At 36.9% G+C, this 15,207-nt stretch overlaps 1 protein-coding gene across 1 annotated transcript in view; it reads right to left on the bottom strand.

Annotated features, from left to right (window-relative positions):
* The window catches only part of CCDC178 (coiled-coil domain containing 178), a 189,303-nt gene that overhangs the window by 7,513 nt on the left and 166,583 nt on the right, over nucleotides 1–15,207 (bottom strand). Inside the window, 1 exon segment of the mRNA XM_019473739.1 lies at nucleotides 15,118–15,202. Within this exon segment, the coding sequence (XP_019329284.1) occupies nucleotides 15,118–15,202 (85 nt within the window).

Here is a 15,207-nt window from a genome sequence, read left to right as displayed (position 1 = left end):
ACAGATGCAGAATATCTGAATTATGTGAAGATATAGTAAATCAACAAGATAATCAGAAAACTATGCAGAAAAACATGGGAATAATAATAGGGCTATAAATAAAATGTGAATGTCAAATTGGAAAAATGCATATATTGCCTTAGAAGCCAGCAACATTAGTGTTGAGGTTCTCATTTTTCCATAACACCATAACGTACGAACCGCAACGTGGAGTCAAACCAACGGTCCATCTAACCCACTGTTCTGTTCCCAGCAATGGTCTTGATGAGAGGCTATGTAGGGAAGAGTATAAGGGCAGAATAAATATATACAATATTTCTTCCTAACATTTTCCTATCCCAGAACAGACAGATGAGAACAGACTGAAGAGAATTTTTGCCAGAATTCCCCATGTTTCAGCAAGTATTCCTAAATTTCAGAAGGCCTCCCTGTAATCTCAGGGTCATGCTTCTGAGTTTCCACAGGGTCAGATATTTCTCCTGTTGTCCCTGTAGCACACGTGGAAACTCAAGAAAGGAAGGTTTTGCATTAACCTAGAAACAGCTAGAAGAGCTATATATCCACAAACAACTTTGCAAATTCATTCATAGTCTCTGAAAATAGATGTTAAAGCCTCTCTGTAAGGCTGAGCAGCCAGAAAGACAACTTGTACTACTCGAGGCCAAGGAATGTGGCAGGAAGGGGGAAAGTCATGGAGTGGCTCGCTCAGGTTTCTCTCCTTCATGTCCTCAAGGACATCTGTGTCCAAGCCTGCAGCTGCCTCCATTGTACAGGAGGGACAGAAAACTGCAAATGCTGCTTCAGAGGGCATCCACACACCCCTCACAGGCTTCTGTCGCTCCCAAAGGAAGTTGATTTGGCTCCAAAATAATTTGTATTTCTGCCAATAATTTGCTCCAATAAAAGATTATTTTACTTGTGAAAAGGAAAAATCTTCAGTATTCCCTAATAGGAAAGTGCTATTTAAAGACACAAGTCTACTTAAAAGGTTTCTTAAATTATTCCGAATCAAACGGCAGCCCAAACAGGCCACTTTTCTGGATGTTGATCTTGGTAAGGCAGAAATCATGCTGGTGAAGCTAAAGTGCATGACTTCTCAACCTGAATGGTTATTGGGCAGCAACGTATCTGTCAGGGTGACACTGACGCTGTCAGGCTATTACAGATAGAGCTCCAGAATTATATGCTGAGGGACTATAAAGCAATGAAAAATTCTGATGCAGGAAAATTTATATGCAGGAAAATCTCAGCTCTTTGATGATCAATAGAAGAAAGACGACAAATGGCTTTTTATCCTTGAGACATATGGAACTGAGAAAATTGGAGAAACCAAAGAAAAACCATAAATTATTTCAGAAGACTGCATCATCATGTTTTAGATTGCTAATCTCAAATGCTAATCTGACCTATCCAGTCAAATAGTTTCCTTCCTCATTGCCTCTAAATTTTCCCTATCTTTCAGAGTCTACCTGTTAAGAAGAAAGAAGTAGGAATTAAAAAGAATGAGAAATAAATGGAAAAAATAATAATATAACACCAGCAGTGGTTAGACTCATCATCTGTATAGGTCAAAAGAGTCACTATGAAATGTGGGAAATTATTATTACAGTGAGTTAAATAAGATATTAAGATCTAAGAAAGACCAGAATACAGGTGGAAGTCTTTGCTGCATAATTATATATATACAGTTTAAACTGAGTGATAATTAGATTATCAATGAATATATCACTGAAACTGAGAACATAATGCTCAACACCCTCCCAGATAGTTATCAAAGATACAAGAAATTATGCTAACAGGAAGGGCTTGTGTACTCAAAAGCTTGTCTTTTTTCCAGTCTAATAAAAGATAGTCCCTTGCCTTATAAAATCTGCCTTGCTTACATTCTTAGGCCATCAAGATTATAACAAAATTATGACCACAGAACTTTTAAAACACAGATGTAATTTTAGCCCTAAGAATAAAAGTTTCACTACAAGGCAACATAGTGAGAGTATGTATGTTGACTCAGATTGTTCTGCCTTCACCCTGAGGAAAATTGTCCTGTATCTAAGGAAGCCAGCCTAACTTCATCATTGACTTCAAGGAGACCAGTTTTAAGCATGTTTTTTATTTTGCAAGTCGTCTTAGTCCCTGAAGGTTAATTGGAGTGAAGCATAGCATTAAAAATCTCCTTGTTTGGTGTACTCTTTCATTTTCTTATTTTATAAATCATAATAAAACTAAAACTCATAGCTTTGAAAAATCTGTGCCAAATGAAAAAAGGGATTTTCTGGAGTTATTATAGATAATTAAAATGCTCCAGTAAAATTCCACGATAGCTGTGACAAGCTGGCATGCTAAAGCAACTCAGTGAAACTGCTGTGACCCATCAGAGTTTTGGAGGAGAGTTAAGTGTGAGAAAGAAACTGCTCTTCCTGAGTCTTCAACTCTCAGCTTTTTGCTTCAGCGCCAGTAGGAGTGCCAAAAGTGATGCTGAGTCAAGTGATGATACAGATTGCATACCCTTGTAGCAATGCTGAATATTACAGGGATGAGAAATGCAGCACTATTAAAAGAGAACTGCCTCTGTTCTCATTTTCTTCAAAATTATTCTTGAGAACTGAGTAGTTCTCTAAGGCGTAATCCTTTCCACCCCGCTCTCCCCTCACAAAATAAGAGAAAAATTTACAGGAAAGATTTCCTTGCACAAAGCTCCTCAGTCCCCTGAATTAGCCGATAGTAGCGTCTTTCCCTCTGTCTCAAATATTTCTGCTTTGCTACCTGCATACATGCTCAGTTAACACAGTGCTCAGGCTTAGAGAAAATATCCCATTCATTTCGGAAAAAATACTTATGAGAACACTTGCAAATGAAGACCTAAATTTGATCCCTCGCTCCTCAGCCTGGAGTATCATAAGAATGTATTTATAACAGCCTGTGAGCATCGAGACTGTAACAAGATTTACTTGGAACATCGCTCAAAGGAGGAGTGGTTCTTGTCTCTAGGTTAAGAATACCTCCAATGCAAAGTTTGAGAAAGGGATAAAGATGGGAATACTTGCTAGAGAAACCATATGCGCTCAGACAGAAAAGAGTAAGGGGAATGGACAGTGATGTCGTGGCTCGCACCAAATTGGTATTATAACGTTTTTATTCGCTTTCTGCTTATGTCCTTAATTGGTTCCTTCTGTACCGCTAGCAGCAGCCCTCCAGAGTACGCAGTCAGATGACAGTCATGTTATATTGATCCTGTGACAGATGTTTACTGATTTGTCCTCAGGAAGGATTTGGTTTCCAGATCTATCTTCCCAGGCATAGGCAAAAGACATGATATGAGAGGTTTTTATTTTATTCCTAACTTTGTCCTCACATGCTTCGGGTAGCTATTTATTTCAAAAAAGAAATGTTTATGTCCAAGTTGTAGTATGTTAGCAAAAAAAAAGGACTGAAGTTTAGAAAATGAAGCCAGTATCCTCGTAAGAAAGAATAGGTGGCTAGGAAAAAGGCTGGAGAAGCAACAAGCTGAGACATCACATCTGAAACCTGCATGTTTTTAAAGGATGTGTTTAGAGAAGATAATAACTGGATTTGAAGAAGCTGCTCATAGTAAAATAATGTAAAGCATTTAATACCTCAGATGCAACTTTGGAAGATTATAGTGCCTGTTGCAAGAAGTTTCTTGTAAGTTTTCCGTGGGAAATGCTTGATTGAGTCAATCAAAATATGGGATAACTATTACACATTTTATAATTTTGCACATGACAGTCAGGATTCCATTCTGGTAGGTCATTTGGTTCTCTGCAGGTGGCTCTGTTGGTTTCTGGAATAGTATACTGTGAATTACATGTTACACAAATGAAAGGCAGTTATAATTCTGGATAACATTGTATTTGATTCTACAAACATCTTTAGGCCTAATGCAAAGATTCCTTTGAATAATTTATCCAGCTAAGTGTCTGTGGTCCCAAACTCCTAATTTAAAAATGTTGATAAATGAAGTATCTCTTTAGCTAATAAATGAAGTATCTCTTTAGTTATCCTTTGTCAGCAACATTCATTTTAATGGAAAGTGAGTTTACAGGGTTACATGATTGAACTACTGAGCCAAGTCAGTGTTGGCAAATGATGGGCTAAATTATTGATGTTACACACTAATGAATTCTGATGAGAAATAAAATACAGACATTACATTTCAAGTGGTTCATAATTATTTTTGTACTTTAAAAGCAATTTTATTTTTTTCCAAATCATACTGGTTCTGTAAAACAAAAACATAGTTAGTGATTATAAATAAAATTATTGAGTTTAAGGCAAAAATGCTCCTGTAAGTTTTCTTATGCAAGTATAAAGCTATTCACACTAGGATTCTGATTTCTTATACTTCTGGGAGAGGATAATTAAATTAAATGTCTAAATTTTTAAACTGCTGTCTTTAAATAAAATAATCTACTTTGCAACCATGGTTAAGAGTTCAGTAGATGAGTTTATAATCTATGATATATCAGCATGTTTACTAGAGACGTTCTGAACTACCATAATTAATTCAGGTAACGACAAAAACAGAAGAGCTGTCGAAAAGGAGCTTTCAACATGTAAACAGTTCATCATTAAACCTGTGTTTTGATATATGTTTAAAATGGCTAGAAGGAGGTTACTAAACTTCAGATAGCCCAAAGTGATGTTGCAAGGTTGAATCATTAATTTAAAATGTCATTTCTCTGATTCTTTACTCACTGTACTGGATAAAGAAATTTCATTTCTTAGTTTTTATTTATAAAACCAGAGCTAAGCATTTGCTCATTTGGCAACAGTATAACTTCATAAATCCTATCCTTAATCTTGTCTTCCTAAAAATGGGCTTTATTTAACTTTTCTTAATTATACACTGAAGGCTTCTGTCAATTGCTGGAAAAGCAAATCTATGGTCATTTCCTTTTCTTTTTGACACATTACAACTGAATAACCATCTTACTTGTCAGCTCATTGTTGTGTTCTCTTATTCAAAACTACTGTTGGCTTCTTGAAGGAGTAAGTACATGCAAAACTGCTCTGGTTTTGCTTACCAAGGGCATCTTGTGATCCAAATGATGGACCTTTGAGAGGTTTGTCATATTCGGCCAAGGTCTCAAAAGAGAGATTCATGAGCTACAGAATCAACATCATAAACCTCAATGTTACCTATAATTTGGCCTTAAACCTGAACCCAGTACCCAACTACGTATAGTTATTTTAGTGTAAAAGTCTCAGAAACACAGCATTTTACATTAAATGGAACTATTTATAAAGTTGTTCACTCTGTTGCTCTTCAGGTATCTCTCAGCACAGCTGGTAGAAACATAATGTACATTCAAACTATGTTTTCTCTTGTTTAGCCAGTACTGCTTAAGAAAATGATGGCTTTCCTGCTATTCAGTACTATTGCTCTGATCAGGACAAAACATGATTTAGAAAAATAACATTACAGATGAGAAATGGCTATGCTTCTCTGGAAGAAAAACCCCAGAAACTTTTCACAGAACCATAATAAACACTTTGAGAGATTTTGATTGTGTGTGTGCTTTCCCATATTGTCCCAGATACTCTTAACACACCTACTCAAACCAAGACAGCTAAGCTCTGCAAAGAGAAACAAGGATTCCTATACATTTCGCTAGGAAGAACTTGAATTAATTATTGCTGGATTTTGAACCACTGGTCTTTAAACCACTTCAGCTAATTTTTCTATAATAGACAGGACTCCTCTGAACTGCAGGTAGGACTGAAAGTATTGCATATTATGAAAGTTGCCAAGCATTTGCTTTTATAGGATCCATTTTATTTATTTATTTATTTATTTATTTATTTATTTATTTATTTATACAATTTATCCAAAATTTAGGCATTGGGCTCAAATGCTTGATTTCTTTGGTAAATTTAAAAATTACAGAAATGGGTCATACACTACTGCCAACAAAATTTCAGAGCAATAAGGCTCTGAAAACACAGTTTGCCCATGCTTGGTAAATGTCAGCTTGAGCTCAGTAGCTCTGAAAACTACATTTTTACAAACTTGAGCCTTGCAATAGGTAAGGCTTCTCCAGCAGTAGTATCTCAGGACTGCTGTGGTTTGGGTTGGGTCTAGGGACCTTAGAGTAGAGGTGTCCTGCCTGTGCTTTCATTTCGCCCGGTAGATGCTGGAGGAGGAGGAAATTGCTTGATTTGAATGTGACAGAACAAGAGCCAAAATGGAGCAACAGTAAGATTTGGAGAAGGCTTACGAGGAGATAAAATTGGGCTGCAGAGAAGGAAAACTGTCAGTGGTCTGTCAGGTGAGGGTAGAGACTGGAATTGGCAGTTCTCAGAGGTGGTGGAAGAAGGTGACCATTGGCTGGAAAAAAAAGACGGAGGCTGGGACTTGAGGAAGGAACAAGGGAACAGAGGAAAATGGAAATCAATAGGTAGTGCCAGAGACTAAGGCTGGAAAAGGAGCTTGAAAGGGAAGCAGAAATGGCTGGGCCAGCAGGCTGGGAATGAGTTGGGTGCAAGAGAGAAGTCTGACATTCACCTGGGATAAGATGCAGCACCGACACTGGGTCGGGAAAAGCAGAGAATATGAGCTGGAGGGTCTTCGATTAGCTAAAAAGGCTGAGCAATAAATTACTGAATAAGAGATAGACAACAGCCTACTACAGTCATTATGTACTCCATTAGCTAAAGTGGCAGATAAGTGTATGGGCACTAATTCTGCTGATGATCAAGGTAAGTGTCAATATGATAGTTTATATTCTTGGAAATTTTAAAGTTTTAAAAAAGATCTTAAAAGAAAATTATTAAGGTTACAAAAACAAGGTACTCAATTTGGAAATGTTAGGATTGCAGTTATTTCTATAAACTTAATTCAGCCTATTTTGTGTAAACATTACAACACAGGTATTAGTAATTTAACTAAAAAATGTAAAATTTATGCTACTTCAAGAAATAGAAATCCAGTAGTCTTCAAATTCTGGAAAAGGCATCAAGCATGACAACTTTAATGTTTTTTGAAAACTTTTCAATTTGTGATACAGTGTTTCAGCACATTTTTATTCCACCAAGTTTTAAACTCTGAATCTCTCTGTCAGGGAGACAGAGAATAATCTGAGGTTTAAAGATTACTGTAGCAGTGACATGACTCAGTGGATCGATTTTTAAGAAGCTGGAAATCACGCAGTTTCTCTCTTCTTGTCTTTCAAGACCTACTGGTTTGAGTAGCCTTGCTGACAATAAAAGCAGCAGAGATAATAAGCTTGCCAGTTCCTCACATTTGACTGGAGTTTTGAGTGTTTGGCCCACAAATGTAAGTTATCAGAGTTACAGGTGGAAAGTTTATGAATTCATAGACTGCATTTCTGGATTCTATTTTTCTTTAATGGGAGAATAATTTTCGCTCAATGAGAAATGAAGTTTGTCTAGTAATCTCATCATCAGTTAAAGTCAGATATCAAGTTGCCTGTAGTAAACTTTTAATTCTGTAAACTTGTGTTTTATTATTAAAAAAAGTATCTATACATTTCTATTAGCATATTTTAAATTATTAAGACATTTCTGTGTGTGGATGTTAGAAAGTGTAAGACAGTGGACAATTAGGGCTACTCTGGTAATATACAGAGATGGATTTCAGTACGTGGTGGTGAATACTGAAGAAATGTAACTCTTAGGAATTCTTCTTTTAAAAGAAAATTAAAAATAAATCTCCTAGATTAGATGTCATCCTTCCGTTTTCTCTTAGGTCACAATTTTTAGTACTCAAAATACTCATACATATTTCTGCACAAAAAATTGTATATTGAAAGTGTACACCTGCAAACAAACTAAATAATTCATCACCACAGCAATCCTGGTCAGGTTAATCCTAAAAATGTGAGACTTTTTTTTTTATTGGCAGAGACCATCTTCTAGCCTCCATCATTGACGGGCAACTAGCAGAACTGTTTGTCTTTATCTTTCTACTATACACTAGAGTTTTTAGGTGACAGCCACGTTTCTAAACAATTTGCTTCATATCACATTTACTTCATATAGTGAAACTTTCAAGTGAAGCCATAGAATAATTAGCCAGGTAAGGCCACTAAGGTGTTCCTATGCATGCCAGGAAACGTTCGTGTTTATATCAGCCTTTGGGCATGACGCTTTGAAAAATGAAGAGTTTATGTGAAGCATAAGAAGCTTGGTGCACTAAGGCATAAGTGGCATAAAAACCTAAATGCAACTGAGTTGTGCCAAATGTCATGTACACTTCAAAAATGATAAAGGAAATTATGTCAGAATACAGACATCAGAGTTTTGCCATGTGATAAGCAAAATCACAGACCATGAAAAGGAGGTAAAGAAATGAAGCAGGTTCTAATTTCTTCTATGAATTGGTCTTATTTTGAGATTACTTTCCACTCTCTCACTAGAAGAGTCCTTCTCATCATGCAGCAACAAAATAAATGGTCATGAACATTTTGTGTGTCTATTCCATGGCAGCTGTATTTGCCACTACTCCTACGTGATAAGTAAATTCAGATTTTGGTGAATGCTTGTTAGGGTCATCAACTCAATCTAGAAAAATCTACACAAAAATAATCACTTTAAGGATTGAAATAACATGTGACATCATATTTTGAAGAATTCCAGATGTTATTATCCAAAATTCATAAGCATTTGAGAGGAAAGCCATGTATTTTCAGGAACTATATATTGGACGCTGATTTCCATGTTTCTTAAGTAACAAATTTTTCAACTCAGAAGCATTACCCCCATCAGCAGAAGCAAAAATAGCTGGTCTCAATTCCCCTTTAACAGTACAAAATAAATATTTTATAAATGAATAATAAAACCAGCAAAATTTAACTTAAACATTTCAAATGGCTATTATGAATAAATGTGACTAAGTACAACTAAACTAATTAAAAGGTGTGTAGCCATGTCCCCTTAAGAAAAGTTATCTGTCATCCAACCCCATATGTCTCCAAGACAAGGCAGAAACAGCAAGACTGCTAAAGTGAAATCAGCAGGCAAAAAAGACACAACTGAGTGTAATCAGCATAAATGGTGATAACTCAACCCGTAACAGAGAAAAATAAAAGAGAAGGTGTACAGATTTTGAAGAGCGTCAGCCCTGAGGGACACCACAACACACCCGTGTTAATAAGTTAGAGAACAAAAGATGTACTTAAATTGACTACCATCTGACAGCTAAGAAGCAAGTTAAGAAAGAGTTGTTTTCAGAAAGTAAAAGGTCAAACACTGCTTTTAACATGGGGGATTATAGCTGGTCCTGGCCTTAGTGGAACTGCACTGGCTCTTTCCTGTAAGGATGTACAACAGGGTGCCATGAAAACCACAGATTTTGCCCAGTCAGTAAAACATTTCCTCCAGTAAGATGCAGTATCCACTGAGATGCCTGCAATAGATTCAGCAAAGTTTCAAAGCCTTAGTAAAGAACAGTCCTTTCTCTGGTGACCTCTGCAAAATTGCCCGAATAAAGACAATACAAAATAGATCAAAATTCTTTTCTAGTGTAAACTGGTGTAGTTCAGTACAGTGGAATTATTTTGAACTACAACAGCTTTGCCAAAATTTTTTTAAAGATTTCAGGATAATCAAGCAACTTGAGTAAAACTGTGGAAAACGTATAAATAATCACAGCATTCTGCAGTCAAAGCGACAGTCTGGGGGTTGATGCTTCATTCCTTTGTGCCTTATGTAGCAATTTCCACCTAATGAAAATGAGTAAAACCGCAACGAACTAAGAAGTTTCCAAACTCTAAATCCTGATGATCTATTTTTATATCACTTTACACTGGTGTGAATGGCTATCAAAGGTGCAGATCTATTAAAATTTAAGCCAATAATCTTGTATTTATTAAAAAGGTACCTTTGTCGTGCCACCATCAGAAAAAGTATATATGAAGTGCTTTAAAGTTACAATGAGAGTAGCAATGATGCTATCATTTTGTTAGCACTTTGGCCCCCAAAATCATTCTGGCAGAACTATAGTCAAGATAAATCATCTAAAAGGATGGACTAAATTGAAGACTGTCAGGATTAACGCACAGCCACAGTCCTAAATAAAGCTATACCTGCCATCATATATCATTTTTGCAATTAGATAGCTAATTGAACTTACCCAAGAGCCAAGTTATTGAAACTCCAAAACATTATTGGGAAAACAAAAGTCATTAACTTAACAAATACTTTGCCTGTACACTTTTGGGAGAAAAGGGTTTACATTTTTGTCAGTTTTTTCTAAATTAAAGAGATTACTTTTATTATTTTCTGCTGGATTAAAAATGGATTTAGTAATTGTAGAAAGATTTTTGAAGACTGAAATCCTCCAGCAAACTATAGAATATGGACTGCACCAACTGTGATGGTGAAATTTTCCCCACACTGCTCTGTCACATTTCTTCAAACCCCAACCAGAAGAGATCTCCATGCAGCTTTTATTTGAAGAAAAGCTGCCACTGACTTCAGCAATAGTCTTTGCTCCTCTCCTACCACATAGGATTTCCTTTGACTATTGAGATAACTAAGTTTACCTGAAGAGTCAGTGTAATCTATGATGGAGCTCATAGAACTTTCTTTGACTACCATGATAAAAACAAATTCTCTTTTCAGAGCCATTAAGCATGTGTGTAAACTGCCCAGAATGAAAGAAGAGCAGAGCAGTGCTCATGCACTTCTAATGCACTTCTAGTGCACTTCATGCGCTGCAATTCTAATTTCTCAAATTCTGGCACTGGTTGCAATCAGACAGCAGTAAAGGAATTTTCAAAACTTGAAATGGGTTAGAAAAAAGGTAGAGCATAAGAAGATGAAATAGTCTTGCCCAAGAAACAGTCCTGCACTTTGCTCTACAAAAAATGAAATAGATGAAGAGCCAAAATTGAAAGTATAAATCATTTCAGTCATTAATCTCTGCTCTAGCAGTTGATTTGATTGCCAACGTATTTATTCTTTGCTATTACTATGGGAGAATCTCTTACCCCTTTTTTTAACATCACAATTGAAATAGTCAATTTTAAAATTCCATTTTCTGCCAGAAGTATATTCACAAAACATACAGACACTAAGTAACCAGTTGATCATTCCTATTTCCAAGGCAAATATTAAATGTTGAAAAAGCAAAATGGCTGCAAGCATCATGATAAAAAACAGGGAATATATATTTAAAAGTCTATTAAATGTTGAAAAAGCAAGCTGGCTGCAAGCATCATGATAAAAAACAGGGAATATATATTTTAATGTCTGATTGAAACAAAAGGAGCTTAATATAAATTAAAATGGCATTTTGTTTTAAAAATTCTATTAATGTCACCACGTACAATATAGACTAATGACCCTTAGCAAAAAAATGGGAAAAGCTAGTATTTACTAGAGGTTGACTCCCATAATTCTGCCTTCATGGTTCACACTCATATTGTTGGTGCTTTGGATAATTTTAAGATATTTGGATAATATTAACATGTCTTCAGTCATATAACAGTGGTGTGAGCTCAGTAAGCATATTCTCATTTCTCCTACATACTGAAGAATGTTTCTTGGTCTTCTTTCTCAGAACAGAGACCCAAAAGGAGGTGCGTCCAGCAGTGTTCCCTGGTAAAGTACACCGCTGCTGGGTAGGGCCAGGCAGACCAAAAACGTGTACAGCCAGTGCTAAGGCTGGACAGAGAGCTAAGGAGGTAAATGAGGGACTCTGCCTTTGCTACCCTAAGCATAATTGTGGCAAAGCAGAGATTCTGGCCCTAGGACATTTAAGATGGTGATGGCATGCGGCAGCATCTTATGGCCAGGCTGCTGCTTCTGGGGGCAGCAGCATCCTCAAAGGGGACGCGTACATTAGCCATGTGCTCCAAGGGACACACTGCCCGTGTTGCACTAAGCCTGAGCACCCTGGTTCAGTTTAGTACAATTACCAAAGCCAGTCGGCTCAGCCTAAGGACATGCTCAGCCCAAGGGCATGCGTTAGCAGCGTGACAGGGAGGGAAGCTTCGAATTAAGAGCGAGCTCAGATCCATGCTTAACTAGCAGGGCGGATGACTAACGGCAGATCTCTGGCATCGGTACCAAGTTTGGTGCTAACAGAAACTGGGACTGGTACTGCATATAATTCTTTCTGAAATGGATTTGAGAGACCAGACACCAAAGGAGCTTGCCATCATTGTAAACCTCTCCTCTTAATTTAAAACTTTTAGAGAGGTTTAATTGCAAGCACCTATTTTTTTCAAATTATCATTAACAAAAGCACTTTGCTATTAACTGGGATCCCTCCTAAGGTTTTGCTTTTTTTGGTGTTTATTAAAGGTGATGACTAACTCCACCAATACCTGTTACTGGAAACATCCTCCTCACTAATGGCTTTGGCAATATCACCTTCTTATTACAGGCACAGTTATCCTTCTCAAGCACAAGGTTTTACAGGCACTATGGTCCATCTGCACCATTGGAAGTGATTGGAAGGCAAGTCTAGACTTTTAAAAATAGGCTTAGTAGTATAGACTAGTAATGATGAAACACTGGTCAATTCTGTCTTCCAGTCTGAGGCAGCTCTTGATTTTCACATCATAATTCTCTCAAAACACTGCTGCTGTGTATAACTGGAGAGTGTTGCTAGTTAAAAAGTACCTGGTGAAAAGGCCAAAACCCCCTCCATTATATTAAGAATATTTAAGTCTCTCTTTGGATCTCACCCAGGTCATGGCTTCTGTAAAATATTAGAAAACACTTAGGCAGCCAATGTACTGTATCTACTGCCTCTTCTAATTCACTCTTCCTCTGTGATTCAGCTGCTCCTGTTTGCTCTAGTCAAGGTAGCTGCTGGGACGCAAGCTCTCGTGAGCGGGAATCACCATGTTGCTGCACACTCGCACACTGCTCAGCGCAGCGGGTTCTCATCCTCACACTTCAATGCGAGCCGGCCGCTAGGAACAACAAACTCGGGGTATTTCTTGCTGAGAGAAAAGGAAGGGAGAGGAACGGCTGCCAGCTTTTGTTTTGGAAGTGCGTGCCACTATGCTGAATGTCATCAACAGAAGAACTTAATTGACAGAAGGATAGATTATCTGACAATAACGCAGATAAAACAAAGACACCGGTCCATATATAAATAAATCACTGCCAAGACCTCTAAAATATAAAAATACCACACTGCTGAAAGGAAATACTCTTCTATACACCTTGGTAATTGCTCTTAGCTGAACTAGTTTCCATTTTAATTTTATATATTTTCCTTGTTCACTATTTTAATAGTAAGTTATTATCAGTCAAACTGCATAAAAACATAACAAGAATATTAGAACACCAGAAAAGGATCAGAATATCAGAAAAGGATGTCATGGACAGTGAAAGCGGACAGGGAATGGAATGTTGTCCAGACTTTGAACAAAATGTCTTTGGTAGGTCTGAGCTACTTGGGTCTGAACACCCCCAAACGTTGCCGGGGCTTACATCTAAAAGCTTTGTTTAGGCCCATCTCTAGTTAGTTGAGTTATTCAGGGTGACAAGATTTACAGACACAGCTTCTCAGCATGAACAACATGAATGGAGAAATTTATGCTAAGGTGTAGGATTTCTGCAAAACTCATTCGTTATAACGTGGACTAGTTATTGACATAAGAGTTCAATTGTATATGAGGTTCACAGTACAGCTATTAAAATACTGTGTAACATTAGATTAATGTAAAGATTCATGTGTGAGGAAACCAACTGCCACCTGTGGCTTCCATGTCACTGCTATTATTATTCATGAGCTTTAGGCTGCGCATCGATTGTCGCTGTTCTTCATTCACTATTGGAGTAGTTGAACACAGGAGAGAACAGAAATCACCCCGACTATCCCCCCGCAAAAATCAAAAAGGAGCCTTTCCAGTTTTTTTTGTTCAAATTTGTCAGTGTAGTTCCTGGCTTACCTCTTTTCACTGGCTCACAGGTCAGTGCAATATTTAGCACATATAACACCCCCAAAAAGTCCATAAAATTAAAAGTATTACAAATAATTAAAAAAGTATAAAGTCTGATTATATTTTATCTTAATTATTTTTCTTGACTTTCTGATTTTAATATGACTAGAATTTTCTAAATCTTTTACAGAAGTAGAACATATAAGAAAATTTGGAATTTTAAAGTAAAAATCATCTTAGTGAGATACTGAAATCAGATCATGACGCTGACGCAGTTTAATGGAATTCTAGAACTTATTTAAGTTAGCTTTTACCTTAACGCATCAGGTATTAACTGTGAGGTGTAATTACGTAATATTAAAATGTAACAAAATCGTTTCTGTGATCATACAACAAAGCCTGACTGTTAAAAATTAGAAAACAAGGTTTATAAGAATATGCTGCACTAAAGCTGCATCAGCAGCATAACTTCTTTTGCAAGGAATAAGTCTGAGGAAATTTTTCACTTAAGTCTTTTAAAAACCCTTCACAAACGCCATCTGGTTATGGCCGTTAACTATGGGAAGAGATTGAAAGGAGTGGTTTTACAGACATATGACTACGATACCATAGCACAAGACAAAAAGAACAAGAACATTCAAACTATACTGCAGAGTAGTTATTTTCCCTAGTAAATATATATATATCCGGGGAACAAGTCATAAAATGAAAAACCGTACATCCCTGGAAACCATTTTTAAATCTCATAACCCCCCAACGTTGCTTTTTTACAGATAAGGGAAAGTCATCATATAACTGAGCCAGGAAGGTACGATACTTCTAAAAAATAGTCTCGCGCTAAAGAAATTAAATGCGAATACAGTGAAAATGACAGTATTGTTTACCACGGAAATAATATTTGCACCAAACGGGACACGATAACATCTTCTAAAACAACGGAGCAGCAATACTAATGCCGCTCGATGTTTCAAATGTTTGTATCCAATGTATTTATAACAACCTTTTCAAAGGTTTGTGAGAAATAACTCTAATCTCCCCCTTTTTTCCCAACTACGCATGGTATATGTGCTAACTTACTGAATTCATCCTTCATGCAATTCCAGTTTATTAAAGAGGTTAAAAATTTATAAAACTCTGATGGGATATGGTTTTAATGCTTCATCACACTACCCATCATTTGCTTTTCAATCTAGATCAGAATGATCTTTCCGACTTCCCTGCAATCACCTACCTGCACAGCTAATATTTTCTGAGCGTTCTCCTGAGAGGCTGCCTGGATCCTCGCCAGCCCAGCCTGGATGGAGAGGCCGCGCCGCCTCCG

The sequence above is a fragment of the Aptenodytes forsteri genome, unplaced genomic scaffold, assembly GCF_000699145.1.
Source record: "Aptenodytes forsteri isolate BGI_AS27 unplaced genomic scaffold, ASM69914v1 Scaffold23, whole genome shotgun sequence".
In the NCBI taxonomy this organism is placed as follows: Eukaryota; Metazoa; Chordata; class Aves; order Sphenisciformes; family Spheniscidae; genus Aptenodytes; species Aptenodytes forsteri.
This window is presented reverse-complemented; position numbering and strand designations above follow the sequence as displayed.